Raw genomic sequence first — 15,798 nt, 5'->3', positions numbered from 1 at the left:
ATATAGTTCTTTCTAGATTCTTCATGACATTTCCTACTACATGTGTAGTATTAATTAATTCTAAAACATACTAAACTATTCTAGAGAGATCTAGACATGTACATCAATTCTTAGCATTCTATAAACTACTAATGCATTCTAGAGAATTCTAGAAATATGCAGCACATTTTAACAAGACCTAAGCTTCCCAAGTTATCACAATCCCACACTGCTTGTTTAATTTCCTCCATTAAAAATTGTTGAGTTAAAGAGACTCCATTTGTCTTTGATATACTTTTGAAATATGTAGTATACATGATGAGAAATTTTAATATGGTTATAGGATCAAAGAAATAGTGTTTGGTCACACACATAAAGAAGTATTTTTTTAATAATAAGGAGGAAATTGATAAAAAATAATGATTGAATATTTTGAGGAGAATCTTTTTACGTGTGTGTTCAAACATTATTGATTTGGTCTTGTGACCATAAAAGAATATCTCACACATGATCAGGACTATGCAAATGTTTCTTCTCAAACTAATTGTTAATTTGGTTGAAGACCTCAACTTTAATTTCATTCATCCTTTCCACCCTTTCTTCGTTAATTGCAATGCTTAAGATAACATTATTCCTCCGTCTACTCTTAACCAAACAACTTAGAATTATCATCGCCTTAGAATTATCATCGCTTTTTTTAAGGATAATGTCTGAGATCTTTGTCATTAAAGGCTACTATTCACTATTAAAGGTTGTAGATGCTTTTAGAACATGCGTAGATGATATTAGTGAGTTTGATTGTATCATATTTGCGTGTAAATAGTTGTTTTAAAGTAGATTTTATAACTCTCATGTCAAGTTTAATAGGAGGTAAGATAATGGGGTTGCTTACGAGTTAGCTCAAGTTCCACATGGTGTTGATAATGATGTATGGTGGTATGGTAGTTTTTTTTTTTTTTTTTTGAAGAAAGTGGTATGGTAGTTTTGATTCAGAGTTAGATGATGGTGGTAGTGTCAACTCTAGTTTTAAGAGTTTGATTATATGGTTTTTGTTAAAGTTAAATTGATGAATTTTTAAGAGATAAAAAATTGGTTTTTTTTTTTTTTTATGAAGATGATAAAGGTTATATAAAAATGAAGATGAGGAAATAAGATGGAAAAAAAAAAATTAATTAAGTGTTGATGATACACCATCAGATCTCGTAGACGTCATTTATCCAACAATCTTCTTTTTGAAGAAGTTAAAATTAACTAGGACCAAAATGATTGACAAAAAATAGATATTAAGAATCAAATTGAAACTTTTGTAATAAAAAAAAAAAAATAGTTATAGGAGCAAATTAGAAAGAAAAAAATAATAATGCTAACCAGTGCCCCGAAGATAATAAAAAAGAAATCAAATTTTATAGTAATTAATGCTTTGAAAATGGTGTAATTAATTCATAAAAAGTCAAAAAAAATCTTTATTAATAATGTTTTCTTTTTTTGGTATGTTTAACGAATGTTTGAGGTACCGATTAGCACGACTAAATAAGATAAAAATGTTGAATGAGAAGTGCTAGCAACACTCTTTTCTAACACTCACTTCTTTATTGGTTAAAAAGGTGAGTCTTCCACTTTAAAAATGAATTCGACTTAAATGGTGGAACATACATTAATTTCATCTAATAAAAAGTAATCGTTAAAAAGAGTGTTGAAAAAGTCTAAACAATTAAAATCAAAATCTGGCACGGCGCGTCACGATTGCGCATTTTTCGTACAACATAACAAAGTGCACATAAGTTCAAGAAAACAACATTTTTGACCCTTCACTCTTCAGCGTGAGTTGAAATCAACAAGAAAAAGGTAAACCCTTTCTTCTTCCTTTCACTCTTACTAGAGTTCTTCATACGTTATTAGCGAAGAATTTTAATAAATTCTTTTTTTCTTCCAAGAAACCGAAATTGCCGTGATTAAATAGAATATGCATATTATACATTAAATCTGTCTGTGGTAGTTTTTTGTATCATTTCTTATTTATTTTGGAATTTTAAGCAACTCTGGTTGACCTAGGTATTATTTTGATATGTCACTTTCATTTGGTGAACTCGTGTTTGAAATTGATGATCTTGTTTTAGGTAAACCGTCGTATTGATCCTTGAATGTGTGACGTGTTGAAAGTTCTTTGAATGTATCAAAATTGCTAACACGTCCTCAGATATCTTTTTAGTTAGTAATTTTAGTTATATAACGCGTCTTTAGTTAGTCTATTTAGTTCGGAAAATTACAAACAAAGGAGACACTCTGAATGTACTTGCAATTTTGATACATTCATATATCATCATGACATCACCTCACACATTCATGGATCGAAATAACAGTTTACTCTCTAGTTTTGGTATAATTTACCATTTTAGTAAGAACTATGATGAGCAATGATTTAATCAGAAAAATTCATATTGTGGTCATACACGGTATATGAAAAAATACGCAATCCAAGTGTGTACACCATCTGGTCACTATTATAAGCAAAAATCAACATTTTCATCTAAGTGTGTACATTTTTGCTTATAATAGTGACTAGAGTGTGTATTTGATTGAAGGAGATAGAAGAAACTAATATAAAATTTCAAAATCGTTTAATATTCCATGTCGACCATCAACTTTTTGTGTCAAAATAACATTTTCAAAAGAAAAAAAAAACTAGTCGCATTGAAGAAGGAAAATTAATGGATAGGACATATCACATTAGCTATCACTTGAAGGCTTTCAGTTCTGATAGGAAGATTAAATTCGTTTTATATAAACAAGATACATTCACCTGTCACATATGCACATAGCTAATGTTCATATACCACAGATTCAAAACCAATTAGAAAAACAGTGCTATATCTTTTCCAAAGTATGAATTTAATTCAAATCTTCTGTACAAACAGTTTGATTCACTTGAAACAATGGCAAAAAAATATGAGGGAGCTGCTATCGGAATTGACCTTGGCACGACCTACTCATGTGTTGGAGTGTGGCAGGAGCAAAACGATCGTGTGGAGATCATACACAACGATCAAGGAAACAAAACCACACCTTCTTGTGTTGGTTTTAGTAATTCTCAACGATTGATTGGTGATGCTGCCAAAAATCAAGCTTCCTCTAACCCAACAAACACTGTCTTTGGTAATTCATTTATTCTTTTGTTCCAGCACTGTTTAATCTTCTTTAGTTAGCGTTAAATATGTTCTTGTTCTCTATAACGTTTACATTTTTGTTCTTTTTAATTATTGTACTCGTTTCTATTTCCTAAAATTTACGAAATTTAATGCAGATGCTAAGAGGTTGGTTGGAAGAAAATATAGTGATTCTGTTATTCAGAATGATTTACTGTTGTGGCCCTTCAAGGTAAATGCTGATGCTAATGATAAACCCATGATTGTCGTGACGTGTAAGGGGGAAGAGAAACACTTTTTTGCTGAAGAAATATCAGCTATGGTCCTCACAAAGATGCGGGAGTTCGCTGAAGTATTTTTGGAGTCACCTGTCAAAAATGCAGTGATTACAGTACCTGCTTATTTCAATGATTCACAGCGAAGAGCCACCAAAGATGCTGGTGTCATTGCTGGCCTCAATGTAATGCGGATAATCAATGAACCTACAGCTGCTGCTCTTGCATACGGCCTTCAAAAGAGAGCTAATTGTGTTGAAGAGAGAAAAGTTTTCATCTTTGATCTTGGTGGTGGAACTTTTGATGTATCTCTCCTTACATTGAAGAATAATGCCTTTACAGTCAAGGCCACTGCCGGAGATACTCACCTTGGAGGAGAGGACTTTGATAATCGGTTGGTGAATCATTTTGTGAATGAATTGAAGAGGAAAAACAAAGTTGACATTAGTGGAAATTCAAAAGCTCTGAGGAAGTTGAGAACTGCATGCGAGAGGGCAAAAAGGTCGCTTTCTTACGACACTGAAGCCACAATTGATATAGATGCTATATGTCAGGGTGTTGATTTCTGTTCATCAATCACTCGGGCCAAGTTTGAGCAACTCAACATGGACCTCTTTGAAAAGTGTATGAAAACTGTTAAGAGTTGTTTTAATGATGCTAAGATGGACAGTAGTAGTATGGATGATGTTGTACTAGTTGGTGGCTCTTCTAGGATTCCCAAAGTGCAGAGTCTGCTGCAAAACTTTTTCAGGGGGAAGGATATTTTTAAAAGCATCAACCCTGATGAAGCTGTTGCTTATGGTGCTGCTGTCCAGGCTGCTTTGTTGAGCGGAGGCATTAAGACTGTTCCGAACTTGGTGCTGCGAGATGTTATACCTCTGTCTCTTGGTACCTCAGTTAGTGGAGATATCATGGATATACTGATTCCAAGGAACACTTCCATTCCTGTCAAAAGGACTCAAACATATGTAACTTGTGATGATTACCAAAGCTATGTCTTGAATGAGGTTTATGAGGGTGAGAGAATGAAAGCCAGTGAGAACAACTTGTTGGGTTTTTTTAATCTCTCAGTTCCTCGTGCACCTCGAGGCCTTCCTCACAAAGTATGCTTTACAATAGATGCTGATGGAATTTTGAACGTCTCTTGTGAGGATGAAACCTCTGGGAATAAGAAAGATATTACCATAACTAATGAAATTGGAAGATTATCAACTGATGAAATTAAGAGAATAATTCAAGAAGCTGAGAATTTCAAAGCAGAAGACATAAAGTTCAAGAAGAAATCTGAGGCAATAAATGCTTTGGATGACTATCTCTACAATGTGAAGAAAGTTATGAAGGATACGAATGTTAGTTCTTTGCTTCCCACGCAAAGCAAAAATAAGATCACTTCCCTAATTACAAAATGTGAATATTTGCTTGATGGTGACAAGAATGAAGAAACATATGTGTTTGTGAACATGTTGAAGAAGCTTGAGAGCATCACTGAATCTACTTTGGGCATGAAAAAAAATGGTTAGGTTGATTAAGATACTGTTTTAGTTATAGTTAGTAGTTTTTTACCAATTTTCTTTGCATCCGTTTCTATAACTGTGGACCTACTTATTTTGTTTCTTTGATTACATATTTTATCATTTTGGTAAAATATGCTATAGTGGGCTAGTTTATCTTTTGTTATTTTGAGTATCATTAAACTTGAGATTGATCTTCAAACTAACCGAATTCTATTTGATGTTATGGATCTCATTATATGGTTTTGATTTTATTTACATCCGAAATAGAGTTCGACAACAGTGTTCTTGGTCTGCATGATGAGATTTTGATTTTTGAATGTTGACAATTGGCATTGTCTAATGTTCCTTGGTAGGAATCATCCCAAAGGCTATACTCTCGTAATAATTTTGCATAGAGTATATGAAGCTAATTAATTAGGCATGACCATGTTTGAATTCATAATCATATAGTAATATTTTATCAGAAAAAACCGAATTGAGGCATAAAAATGTTCATGCATCGTTCTGTACAAATCGACTCATTTGCAGATGCACACTCCATGATTATAATTGCAGAAAATTAATCCATTTTGTACAGACCATCCTAATTTCCATCAAAAATGATTTTTATGCTATGATCCTAATCTCCATAGGATTGGAGTTTCAAGAAATGCCATCTTACATTAAAATAATTTTTTTTTTTCTATTAACCAAGACGGTCATTTTTCTATATCCAAATCTCTTTCGCCGTTATTTTTTAATAGTCTTACAAGAGAACAAACATGTCAACCTCTGTTGGTCTATCAAAGACATTCATTTGTTCCACCACCTCCTCCCGATCATTCTCTAGATGTTGATCCGACATTTCAACAAGAACCAACCATCTTACCTCGCAGTACTTCTGATCGTAAACCACCAGAGAAGTATGATTATTCTAAACCCTTATCTCTGAAAGCAACTTTAGCATATGTTCTCAATCCTTATTCATATAAACAGGCTATACAGCATAACGTTGGCAAGAAACTATAAAACCCAAACTTCTATAACTAGGGGAAAAGAGAAAAATCAAACATGGGACGTTATGCTATGCCCTTCATCTGTTAACCCTCCTGATATTAAACTTATGTTCAATATAAAGATTTGTTACAATTGATCAATCAATCACTATAAGTCTAGATTGGTTGATATGAAATTCACCATATATGAATATATAAAACCAATTTCATGGTTTTGATAAAATGAAAAATCTAACATAATCACAACACCAAACTAAAAGTATTTGGACACACACAAAAATTAAAAGAGAAATAAATTAATCACACCATTTTTTTACTTTTATCTTTAAACATTTCTTATTCAAGTGATCAACTTAGACTTTCTCATCCACTCAAACAAATATATGGAATGACATACAAAAAATTGTATTTAATTCATAATTATTTTTTCAATTGAGATTACATGTGTAAAATTTAGATAAAATGTGATAAGTTATGAGTTAATATTTGAGTAAATTACACTCCCCTCCCGTCAAAGATGTTTGAATTACACTCCCCTCCCCTTTTATGTTAAAATATATACTCCACTCCCCTCTTATTCAAAACATATTAGAAAATATTTCATTTCACTCCCCTCTTAAATTAAAATCTACGCTTTAGTCCCTCAATAGTTTTTTTTATTTCTAAAAATCTAGCAAAAAAATAATCTAACACGCTTAAAAAAAATAGCATTGCGGGTTCATTTTAATATAATCAAATTTTGAACACATATCTTTCTTTATTTTTTATTCACAATTTCATTAACATATAGTTTTAAATCCTATTATAAAAATTGTACAGGAGAGAGAGCAGTAGAGAAGGGAGGGGATCCAAGTCCGCAGATCGTCTCCTAAACCCCCTTCTCTCAAATAATTAAACCCCTGGTTGTGGCCACCGCCGCCGCCATTTACGTCGTGTGTCGACCACTGTCTACCGCCGTCCATCCAATCTGTCATGCGTTGGCCGTGGACCGCACTTTCCGGAAAACACCTCCGGACCTCGTCATTACCAGCAGTTAGTTAGTTACAAACTTGTTATTCTTCATTTTTTTTCATTCCCTCTTATGAACACCATTTTCTCAATAGCATTACGGCCACAACACCACCGTTTCATTCCACTCTTCTTCAAAATGCTATCAACACACCCTCTCCAAACTAATGTCAATCCAAAACTCCCCTTTGATTTAATAACACTCGGCAGTTTCCTTCGTTCCTCCAAACCCAACTCATTCGCCATCAATCAAATGCTTCCGGTCTTCGCCCGCGTCATTCATCACTATAAAACCCATCAAACAATCCTCTCCAAGTTAGTATCAATTGGTTCAATAAACCTCTCTACAATAAACATAAACCCTAATCCATTTATAAACTTATTAAGAATTTTCTCCCGTTCAGGTAACCACGAATTACTTATCAAAACTTGTGATTACATGGTTGAGTTTCACGGTTTTCAAATCTCGAGTAAAACCTTTGCTTCGAATTTACTCATGGAGTCTCTGTTTAAAGCTTCTCAACCGAAAAACGCTTTTAAGATTTTCGGAGAAACGAGATCGCCTAATTTCCTTACTTTCAACATTGCGCTTTTTCACCTTTCCAATTTCAATGACATTGTTAATGTTAAGTATGTTCTTAGAGAAATGTTAAGGTTGCGTTATTGTCCTAATGCGTCTACTTTTAGTGCGGTTCTGAATGCGTTTTGTAAGATGAATGCGTTTCGGCAAGTTTATCAGATTTTGGGTTTAATGATTGGTTTAGGGATTGAATTGTCTGTTAATGTTTGGACTGTACTGATTCATCACTTCTGTAAATTGGGTAAGCTTGATGTTGCTGACGATTTGTTCGACAAAATGATTCAAAGCTGTTGTTCTCCTAATTCTGTTACTTATACGCCTTTAATTAAGGCGGTAATGGAATCCGACGATGTGACTCTTGCCTTACGTTTGGAGCAAAAAATGAACTCTGTTGGTATAGTCCCTGATTTAGTGTTTTATAATATGTTAATTGATTGTCTTTCAAAGTCCGGAATGCACGAGGAGGCAATTAGAGTATTTGAGCAAAAAAACTTTAAACCTGATAAGTATACATTTACTTCATTATTGTCTGCAATCTGTCGGTCTGAACAGTTTGATCTCTTACCCAAATTAGTTCAACATTGCAAACATATAAGTCGTGATTTAGTGTTCTGCAATGCTCTTTTAATCTCCTATGTTAAGGCTGGGTATTCTTCTCGTGCTCTTGAACTCTATGAACGTATGATTTCTGAAGGTTTTAAGCCGGATAAATATACTTTTGCTGGGCTACTAAGTGCACTTTGTGCTGAAAACAGAAATGATGAAGCAGTTAAAGTGTGGCGTGCTGTTACGATGGATCACACAGATGATGTTCACATCCATACTGTGATATCGAATGAGCTTAAAAAGGCTGGTCAGTATGAACAGGCTTCTGATGTTTTTATATCCGAAGCAGTTAAGAAATATCCTCTTGACAGTATAGCATATGGTGTTGGCATCGATGCACATCTTAGAAGTGGAAGAACTTTAGAGGCCAGAACATTGTATGACCAGATGAAGAAAAATGGTCTGGAACCTAATTTTCAGACATTTAATATGATTCTTTTCCGTTCGCTTGAAGTAAAAGACCTTCAAATGGTTAAACAGTTGCTGCAAGATATGATTGATTCAAGGATCAAGTTGAGTGACAGAAATTTCTTCAACTTGCGTAAATTTCAATGCAATTGGAATTTGTTGACTGAGATGAGAGATTTGGGTTTATTATCTTCCAAGGTGTTGCATACTGAAAATGTAAAAGCAAATTCTAAACATTGTGCTGAAGTTGATACAGAATGCAACTCCAGTTCTGAAGATATGTCAGATGTAGCTGTGTCAGTTTGTTGAGCTCTTATTGTTACTATGTTGTAGTCGACGTCCGATTGAAGGTTCATTCAATCCGTATATCATAAAACTCAGCAAGCTATCCACAAACTGGTACTAGTTATCACTTATAATGTCTTGTATTCTTAATTTGTATTTTTTCAGCAAGGAGGGATACATATTATTATTTTCCGGCTAATAATCTGTTGGAGTGCCTGTGTCTTCATGTATCCTGTGTTTCTACCCCTTATTGTTTGCCATTGTTTTTGGTCTGGTTTTTGCAAGATTGCACACATTGATTTAGTGGTGGCTGATTTCAAGGACATGTTTGATTGGAACTCCAGAGTTTGAACATATCATGGTAAGTTTGATAGTATGTACTGTACATTACTTTGATTTACAATAAGCCTCAAAATTTCAAGTTTGTTTCACATCATGGATTAATAGGCTTCTGTGTTAAATTTTGTTAATTAGGTTACTCTATAAGGAAGGAAGGTTCGTATCCCATGAATGTTTGCCTCCTTTCTGATTAGATCAGTATCCTAATTCCCAAGATGTTGCTACTTCCATGCTGTCCATGTGATGGTGGACCCATATCCAATGACAAAGATGATTAAAGCATGAAGGAACCATCTCAAGAGGTTATATTCTCTGTCACACCCGATACCTAGCAATCTTTACTTTCCATTCCTGGAAGTGATTTTGTTTTCGCTGTTCCTGTCTCTAGTGAAAACCTTTCTAAACTCCACCTGGTCTGCTGATAGGTTTTTGGTTTTAGGTAAACGACAGCCGAGTTAAGCAGTGGCGAGCTTCAAGTAACTTGATGCATTAAGCTATGGTTTCCAAGAAAAGGGCCTCCTTAGTGGTTCTTTGGTAAGTTCTATGCTGTTGATATTTTTAGCACGTATGTATGATAAGTTATTAAAGTAATCACTAGTGGTAATTTGCTCTGGCTATATAAGCTTCTTTTATTTTGTTATTATGAATATATAATAATTTTGTTTCAAAGATGAAAACTACTTTTGGTAATGAAAACAACTCTTTCCATAAGAATCAATACCTGAAGTTTAAGAATAGCGACCCATCTGTAATCTGTTCATGCAAAATTCTTTGAGCTTGTTGTTTCTAAGAAGATAGGCATGTTCAAAATAAGATTTAGAAATAGTTTAACTATTTCAGACCATACCAACCCATTTGAAGTTAAAGATCAAGCCTGTCATGTCAGAACCCGAAGGCTGATAATGTTATTAGGTTCACAGCCATTGATGTCCTAGAATCTAATCCAACATTGGAAAAATACTAGAAATCTTAGGAATTGAGTTATATCTTCAAAATTTAGAGCATTATAACTGGATGACTTGATTTTCAAAAGAGACCAAAACCACTAAAGAGGTTAGGTGTAAACTCATATATCTGAGTCAAACACTGACAGCACCTTAACATGTTGTTGGGCAGACAATGGTATCACTTTGTATGCCAATTGGTGTCTATATCTGGATGACAATCAGCAAATCATATTACACTATAAAGCTTTAGATTCTCCAGCTAAAATGAATGCATGTAGCCGTAACTGTGGTATCCGATGTAGTGGTTTATTTTTTCTCATCTCCTTCACACTGTTATCAAAAGCACTTTGTGCGGCCAATATAGCGGCGCGGCACAGAAAAAATGAATTCCCTGCGCCCATCCGCGTCAGAGCAGCGCAGATGGGTGACGTGGTGGTTGCGGCCGCTATTGCTGTGACAGATTCGGACGGTGCAGGGGACAAAACAGCTGCTACATTTTTCACGGTCGAAGAGAAGAAGGAGAAGAAATGAAAGAAGTAAAGATCTATGAAGAAGAATGTCGAAGATGAAGATAATCGTGATTTATATGCATTTGTATTTCTTACAGACAAGCAGCAAAGCAAAACTGAACTGTGATACAGCCGCTTGTGAAAAAGAAGAAGGTTGAAGAGTGGGACGGCTGAATGGAGAGTTGTAGGGGATGGAAAAAAAACCAGGGTAAAAGATGGAAAGCAAACCAATGGGTTGGGGCTAAGGCCCAGTGACGTCACCTAACAGATTGGGCCGTCAGTATTTCTCATGAAGGATTTTGGGCTATGCATGATATCTGATTCAACATCCCATAGTGATAGACCTTTACCAAAGAGACAGTATATAAGCAAGAACGATAGATTATCTGTAACAGCTAAAAGACAAATAACAGTTGAAGAGCTAATAGATCCTTAGCTAAGAGTCAACGTAAGCAAGAATGCAACTATATGCTTTTATCAATTTGAACGTTTCAGCCCCCTTTTAGCTTTTATACTTTTTTTGTTACATGTAAGAGTAGTTTGAATAATGAATACAGATTTAGGTATGCTGTCGTAGAGGGAATATTGCACATGAAAAATGTTTAATATTCTAAAACACCATTTATTTATATATTCACCTATTATTTACATGAGAATTGAGATCCATATGTTGGTATGATCATTTCTACGAACAAAGAGAATTGAGATTCAGTTTGCGATTTTATTGTGCAATGTATATTGGTAGTGTTGTGTTGTGCAACCCAGTTGGAGTGTTCCCACATTCACATCGTTTTACTTAATTAGCTTCACCTATTCAATATAGCTTGAGATGCCAAAGCAAGTTTGTTATGATATAGAATCATGGCCAATTAGAGTAGTTAATGTTGTAAAGAGGTAGTTAGTTATTTGGATTAGTTAGAGAGATGTGTATAAATAAGAGAACTCATAGAGTAGAGCATATTTTGAATATTGTAAAGTTTGGGAATAGAGTATCAACTCTATTGTGAAGGGGAAACCTTTGGATGAGAGATTCTCTCTTTTCTATCATAGTTCTTAATAAAGTGTTCTTTCTTTGGAATTCAAATATTGCTACTAACAAAGTGAATCACCTATTTGTTGTTTATACACCGCTAACATTGATTTATTGAGTTATTTGTTAGAATGCAATTGATGACGTTATTCTATTCTTTTCTTTTATTTATGGTGCAGACAAAGACATTATAGAGTAACCACAAGAAGATATGGCTTGTAAACACTAGTAGAAAACATGATGAGTTTTACTGGACTTTGAAAGTTGATCAGTGTTATTTTTATTTGGTAAGTTTTAGATCTTGTAATATGCATTGTTGATTTGTTAGTGATTGTTGCATTTTAAGTTCAGTTTTATAGTGCAAAATTTGTTTGAGCTTCAAACGGTACATTGGGAAGGAGTGCCATTTGAAAGGCGATGCTCAAAGTTTGTCTTATTCACTAATGTTTTGCTTTTTTATTTTATGCCTAGCCCTTGAAAATATCTTTGAACAGTGACCTAGAATCTAGATTACTTATCCTTTCCTTTTCATGTGCTGCAGTAGATCTGCAGATTTAACTCATCTCTTCTATAACACTGGTACTTTCCATATACCTGCTTTTCAAATATATTAATATCTCTTTGGCATTCTGAGAGGCTGATAATTATTATTTGTCTGCTGATAATTAGGATTAACTCTGATAAATATAACACTAATACTTTACATTTATTTTCTTTTCAAGGTTCCTAATTAAGTAAAATTTTGTTGTTGATTGATTAATGAGGAAATTCTTAAATTAATGCAGCCTTATGGATTTAATATAGGCTAATCTGAGAGAGTAGATGTCCTAAAAGGGTTTGGATTTAGGAGTAAGGGAGTAGGAGGCATGCGAGTTGACGGCCAGGTGAGAAGTGATTATAGCAGCAAGCATGTCTCTCTGTTCTGTTACAAATTTCAATGAAATCCTTACAATTAGTAAATGGAAGCTTCACTTGTGATACTAATGGGCAACTGCATTGAATTGGAATTTATCTTGCTCAAGATTTTGGTTTTGTTTTACTTCATTTCGTTTAGTTAACTGCTGTATAATTATTCAAGTATTTTACCTTTATACCTTTAGACAAATATTTTAGTACACTATTAGCATTTGCACCTATACTTTTGCATAAAATGGGTGAAAATTGTTTAGTTTTAGATTTGGATTGGATCATATGCTCCATAAACTTTAATTTATTTAGTTTTATGCAGCAACTGTTAATTGTCCCTTCCGAGCTGACCTATGGAAGCAAGGGAGTAGACATCAAAGTTCTCAAGGCTGAGCATGTAAGTTTAGAAATGCAGATAGAGTTTGCTCAAGAAATCGACATCATGAGGTTTGTTGTATTAAATTTTCTCGATATTTTTTTTTACCATCTGAAGTCTGTCTGTTTGTTTATTGAGATAGTGATTTTGCATGTCAGAACTGTTAACCATGTCAAAAAGTATACTATACTGAACTACTACTTCAGCCTCGAGAAATATAGGGGTTTTGCATCAAACTGGTCTATTTTGACAAGGACTTTACTGTGTTTCTTTCAGGAAAGGAACATGAGATTCAGCTGCAAAGGAATATGAAAATCACCTACTAGAGCTGTTAATGGGGTATACGAAAAACTAGTTATCGTTTATTTAAATTTTTTAACATTCAGAGGCAGGTTATGTTGCCTAGTAGAGCTTTTATTTGTGCATATCATGGAGTTAGATATTTGCTTTTATGCTTGCTTTTAGTTGTGCTGAACAAGATTGTATTTCAGATGTACAGATAAGATTGATTTTCACATGAGGCATTACTTTATCTTTTTTGTTTTACGTTGAATTGTAGGACGTGTCTTTTGATGTGTTTTACGTTGAACAAGATTATACTAAATGAGTTGAACTATATTAGACCATACCAACACATAGAAAGATCAAGCCTGTCGTGTCACAAACCAAACGCCGAAAATGTTATTTGTTCACTGCCGTTGCCGTCCTAGAATCTGATCCAACGTGGGAAAAGTACTAGAAATGTCAGGAATTGAGCTATACCTTCAAATTTTAGAACATAATAACTGGATGACTTGATTTTCAAATGAGGCCACTACCACTAAAGATGTTAGTGTAGACTCATATCTAAATCAAACTCTGACAGCACCTTAACATGTTAGGCAGTAAATGGTATCACTTTGTGTGCCAATTGGTTGACAACCAGCAAAATCATACAAAACTAAACTTTAGAGACTCCAATAAAAAATGAATGCATATAGCAGTAACTTTGGTATCTGATGTAGTGGGTTATTTTTTTCTCACCTTTAGTAATTCTCATAAAGGGAAAGCGAAATAGGCCACTGAGGTGTTCAAAGACACAAGACTTCCTGCTCTATTCAAGGTTAAGGTGCCATTTTTATTAGTATTATTTGGCATGAAAATTTTGCAACTAGTTGATGCAATGTCGCTGGTAATATAAAAACCATTGCTGCTAGACAAAATTGAAACTACGAGGTAAATTTACCCATTTCACCTTCGATATTCCTCTGCTATAGCTAACAATTGGCCTTTTCATTGGAAACAGAACATACAAACCAGAAGCTGTAATTGAACATGTTCAAGTTTAATTTTTTTGGACAAAGTGACAAGAGTACAGAAACAATATAGCCAAGTGATGGGTCCCAGTTATGATGGCATTAGACGAAAGAGTTTGTGAATGGTCTGCAACTCAAAGACTTCCATTGCTGATAACCATCAGAATTCAGAAGTTCAGAAATACTGTGAAAGCAGGCTATGGCAGAAGCGGCGAAGGAAATTGGTTAAAATTCTGAAGAGACTAAGGAAGTTGGTTTGAATGTCATTGGTTGATTGAAATTAAGAATTATATTCAAGAGTTGTGTTGAGTATAGCTCATATATACGCATAAGATGCAAAGGAAGTTGGTTTGAAAGTCATCGTTGTGACATTGTAAAATCCAAGTCATCACAGAAATAAACAGAATTATAGCTGCTCCATAGTCCCAGAAGTAGACACCATATACCTGTGTGAACAAAAATTGTGTCTCATAGTCTTGTGACTTTCGTTTCTTTTATATTTCTGTACTGGTTGTTGTTCCAACAATTTGCATTGCAATGAAAACTAAAGGAAAAAAAAGCTGCAATCTCAATTAATGAAAAAAAAATGTCGTTAAGGAAAATAATAAAATAAAGGCTAAAGTGCACTTTTCGCCCCCTATATTTCAAAATGTTGCGATTTTGGCCCCCTATTAAAAAAATGGCAATTTTGGCCCTCTTCATCCCAAAATTGCTGAGAAGATGCCACGTGTCTCAAAAAAGGGGCCATAATTGCAACTTTTTGTAAAAATAGGGGTCAAAAAGCATATTTCCCTTATGTTAGGAGGTCAAATGAGCATATTTTCCTAAACATAGGGGGTCATTTTTGCCATTTTTATTAATAGGGGGTCAAAATTGCAAAATTTTGAAACTTAGAGGGTGAAAAGTGAAATTTAGCCTAAAATAAAAGGAAAGGATAGGTAAGATCAAATAATGTTCACCAATAGTAGAGTAATGGCCAATATGGGAGACATATCTACTACTCTTCCTCTCCAGATCTCTCATATATCTTCAGTTTGTGTTTTTTTGCAGTGTACGCCCTCATTCTTATTATCTATGAGAAATCTGCTTCTCAATTACATTTTTCACTTAATAATGACGTCACTGAGGCAAGAATAGAAGTATAAGAATACCATGAATTATTGTCAACTTGTTCAAACTGTAAGAGTAAATATTCTACCAAAAAGATGGGTGGAATGGGAAGTTCTCATAAAAAGACCATGGAAAAGAAAACAGGCTACATTAATAAGTGAACTACAATATATGCATGCTCCTATCTGCTGCTCCTATCTTTGTTGGTTTGGTTTGATTTCAGTTTAGTTTTGTTTGTTTGGTTATGATTGGTTTGATTTTGTTTGGTTCGACTTGGTTTCATTTGGTTTTGTTTGGTTGTTTCTGATTTGGTTGGTGCCTATATTTATTTTTTTGGCTACTTTGTTATCTGTTTTGGTTTGGCTTAAGGAGGAAGTTTTAAATGGACACAAATATAAATAAAAAGTGTTTAAACACATTCACGTAAATGGAGAAAAACAAATGAAAAAAAATTTAATCACATCATTTAATTATGTTCTCTTTAAAAAAAAAA

The 15,798-nt window shown here is 34.1% G+C and overlaps 2 protein-coding genes across 11 annotated transcripts; both read left to right on the top strand.

Annotated features, from left to right (window-relative positions):
• The first annotated feature begins 2,754 nt into the window (after positions 1–2,754).
• On the top strand, positions 2,755–5,134 carry LOC11440833 (heat shock 70 kDa protein 4). Its single transcript, XM_003621914.4, has 2 exons — positions 2,755–3,132; positions 3,281–5,134. The coding sequence occupies exons 1-2, from the start codon at positions 2,913–2,915 to the stop codon at positions 4,915–4,917; spliced, it is 1,857 nt and encodes a 618-aa protein (XP_003621962.2). The 5' UTR covers positions 2,755–2,912; the 3' UTR covers positions 4,918–5,134.
• A 1,599-nt stretch (positions 5,135–6,733) lies between these two features.
• Positions 6,734–14,692, top strand: LOC11445878 (putative pentatricopeptide repeat-containing protein At1g16830). 10 transcript variants are annotated; one of them, XM_024771515.2, is made up of 10 exons: positions 6,734–8,907; positions 9,079–9,154; positions 9,268–9,434; positions 9,572–9,666; positions 11,798–11,905; positions 12,160–12,197; positions 12,404–12,502; positions 12,847–12,971; positions 13,177–13,239; positions 14,186–14,692. In XM_024771515.2, the coding sequence occupies exon 1, from the start codon at positions 6,988–6,990 to the stop codon at positions 8,815–8,817; it is 1,830 nt and encodes a 609-aa protein (XP_024627283.1). In that variant the 5' UTR covers positions 6,734–6,987; the 3' UTR covers positions 8,818–8,907; positions 9,079–9,154; positions 9,268–9,434; positions 9,572–9,666; positions 11,798–11,905; positions 12,160–12,197; positions 12,404–12,502; positions 12,847–12,971; positions 13,177–13,239; positions 14,186–14,692. The 10 variants fall into 10 exon arrangements, with proteins under 10 accessions (XP_024627283.1, XP_024627280.1, XP_024627285.1 ...); XM_024771512.2 differs by having other exon boundaries at positions 13,177–14,002; XM_024771517.2 differs by having other exon boundaries at positions 12,163–12,197; positions 12,423–12,502; positions 13,177–14,692.
• The last annotated feature ends 1,106 nt before the right edge of the window (positions 14,693–15,798 follow it).

Source organism: Medicago truncatula, chromosome 7, assembly GCF_003473485.1.
Source record: "Medicago truncatula cultivar Jemalong A17 chromosome 7, MtrunA17r5.0-ANR, whole genome shotgun sequence".
Taxonomy (NCBI): Eukaryota; Viridiplantae; Streptophyta; class Magnoliopsida; order Fabales; family Fabaceae; genus Medicago; species Medicago truncatula.
Note: the sequence above shows the minus strand (reverse complement) of the source record. Positions and strands in the feature narration are given on the sequence as shown.

Coding starts and splice junctions, on each gene's coding strand:
- LOC11445878 (XM_024771522.2), top strand. CDS start 6,988: ATGAACACCATTTTCTCAATAGCATTACGGCCACAACACCACCGTTTC.
- LOC11440833 (XM_003621914.4), top strand. CDS start 2,913: ATGGCAAAAAAATATGAGGGAGCTGCTATCGGAATTGACCTTGGCACG. Junction 3,133..3,280: donor CCCAACAAACACTGTCTTTG/GTAATTCATTTA, acceptor AATTTAATGCAG/ATGCTAAGAGGTTGGTTGGA.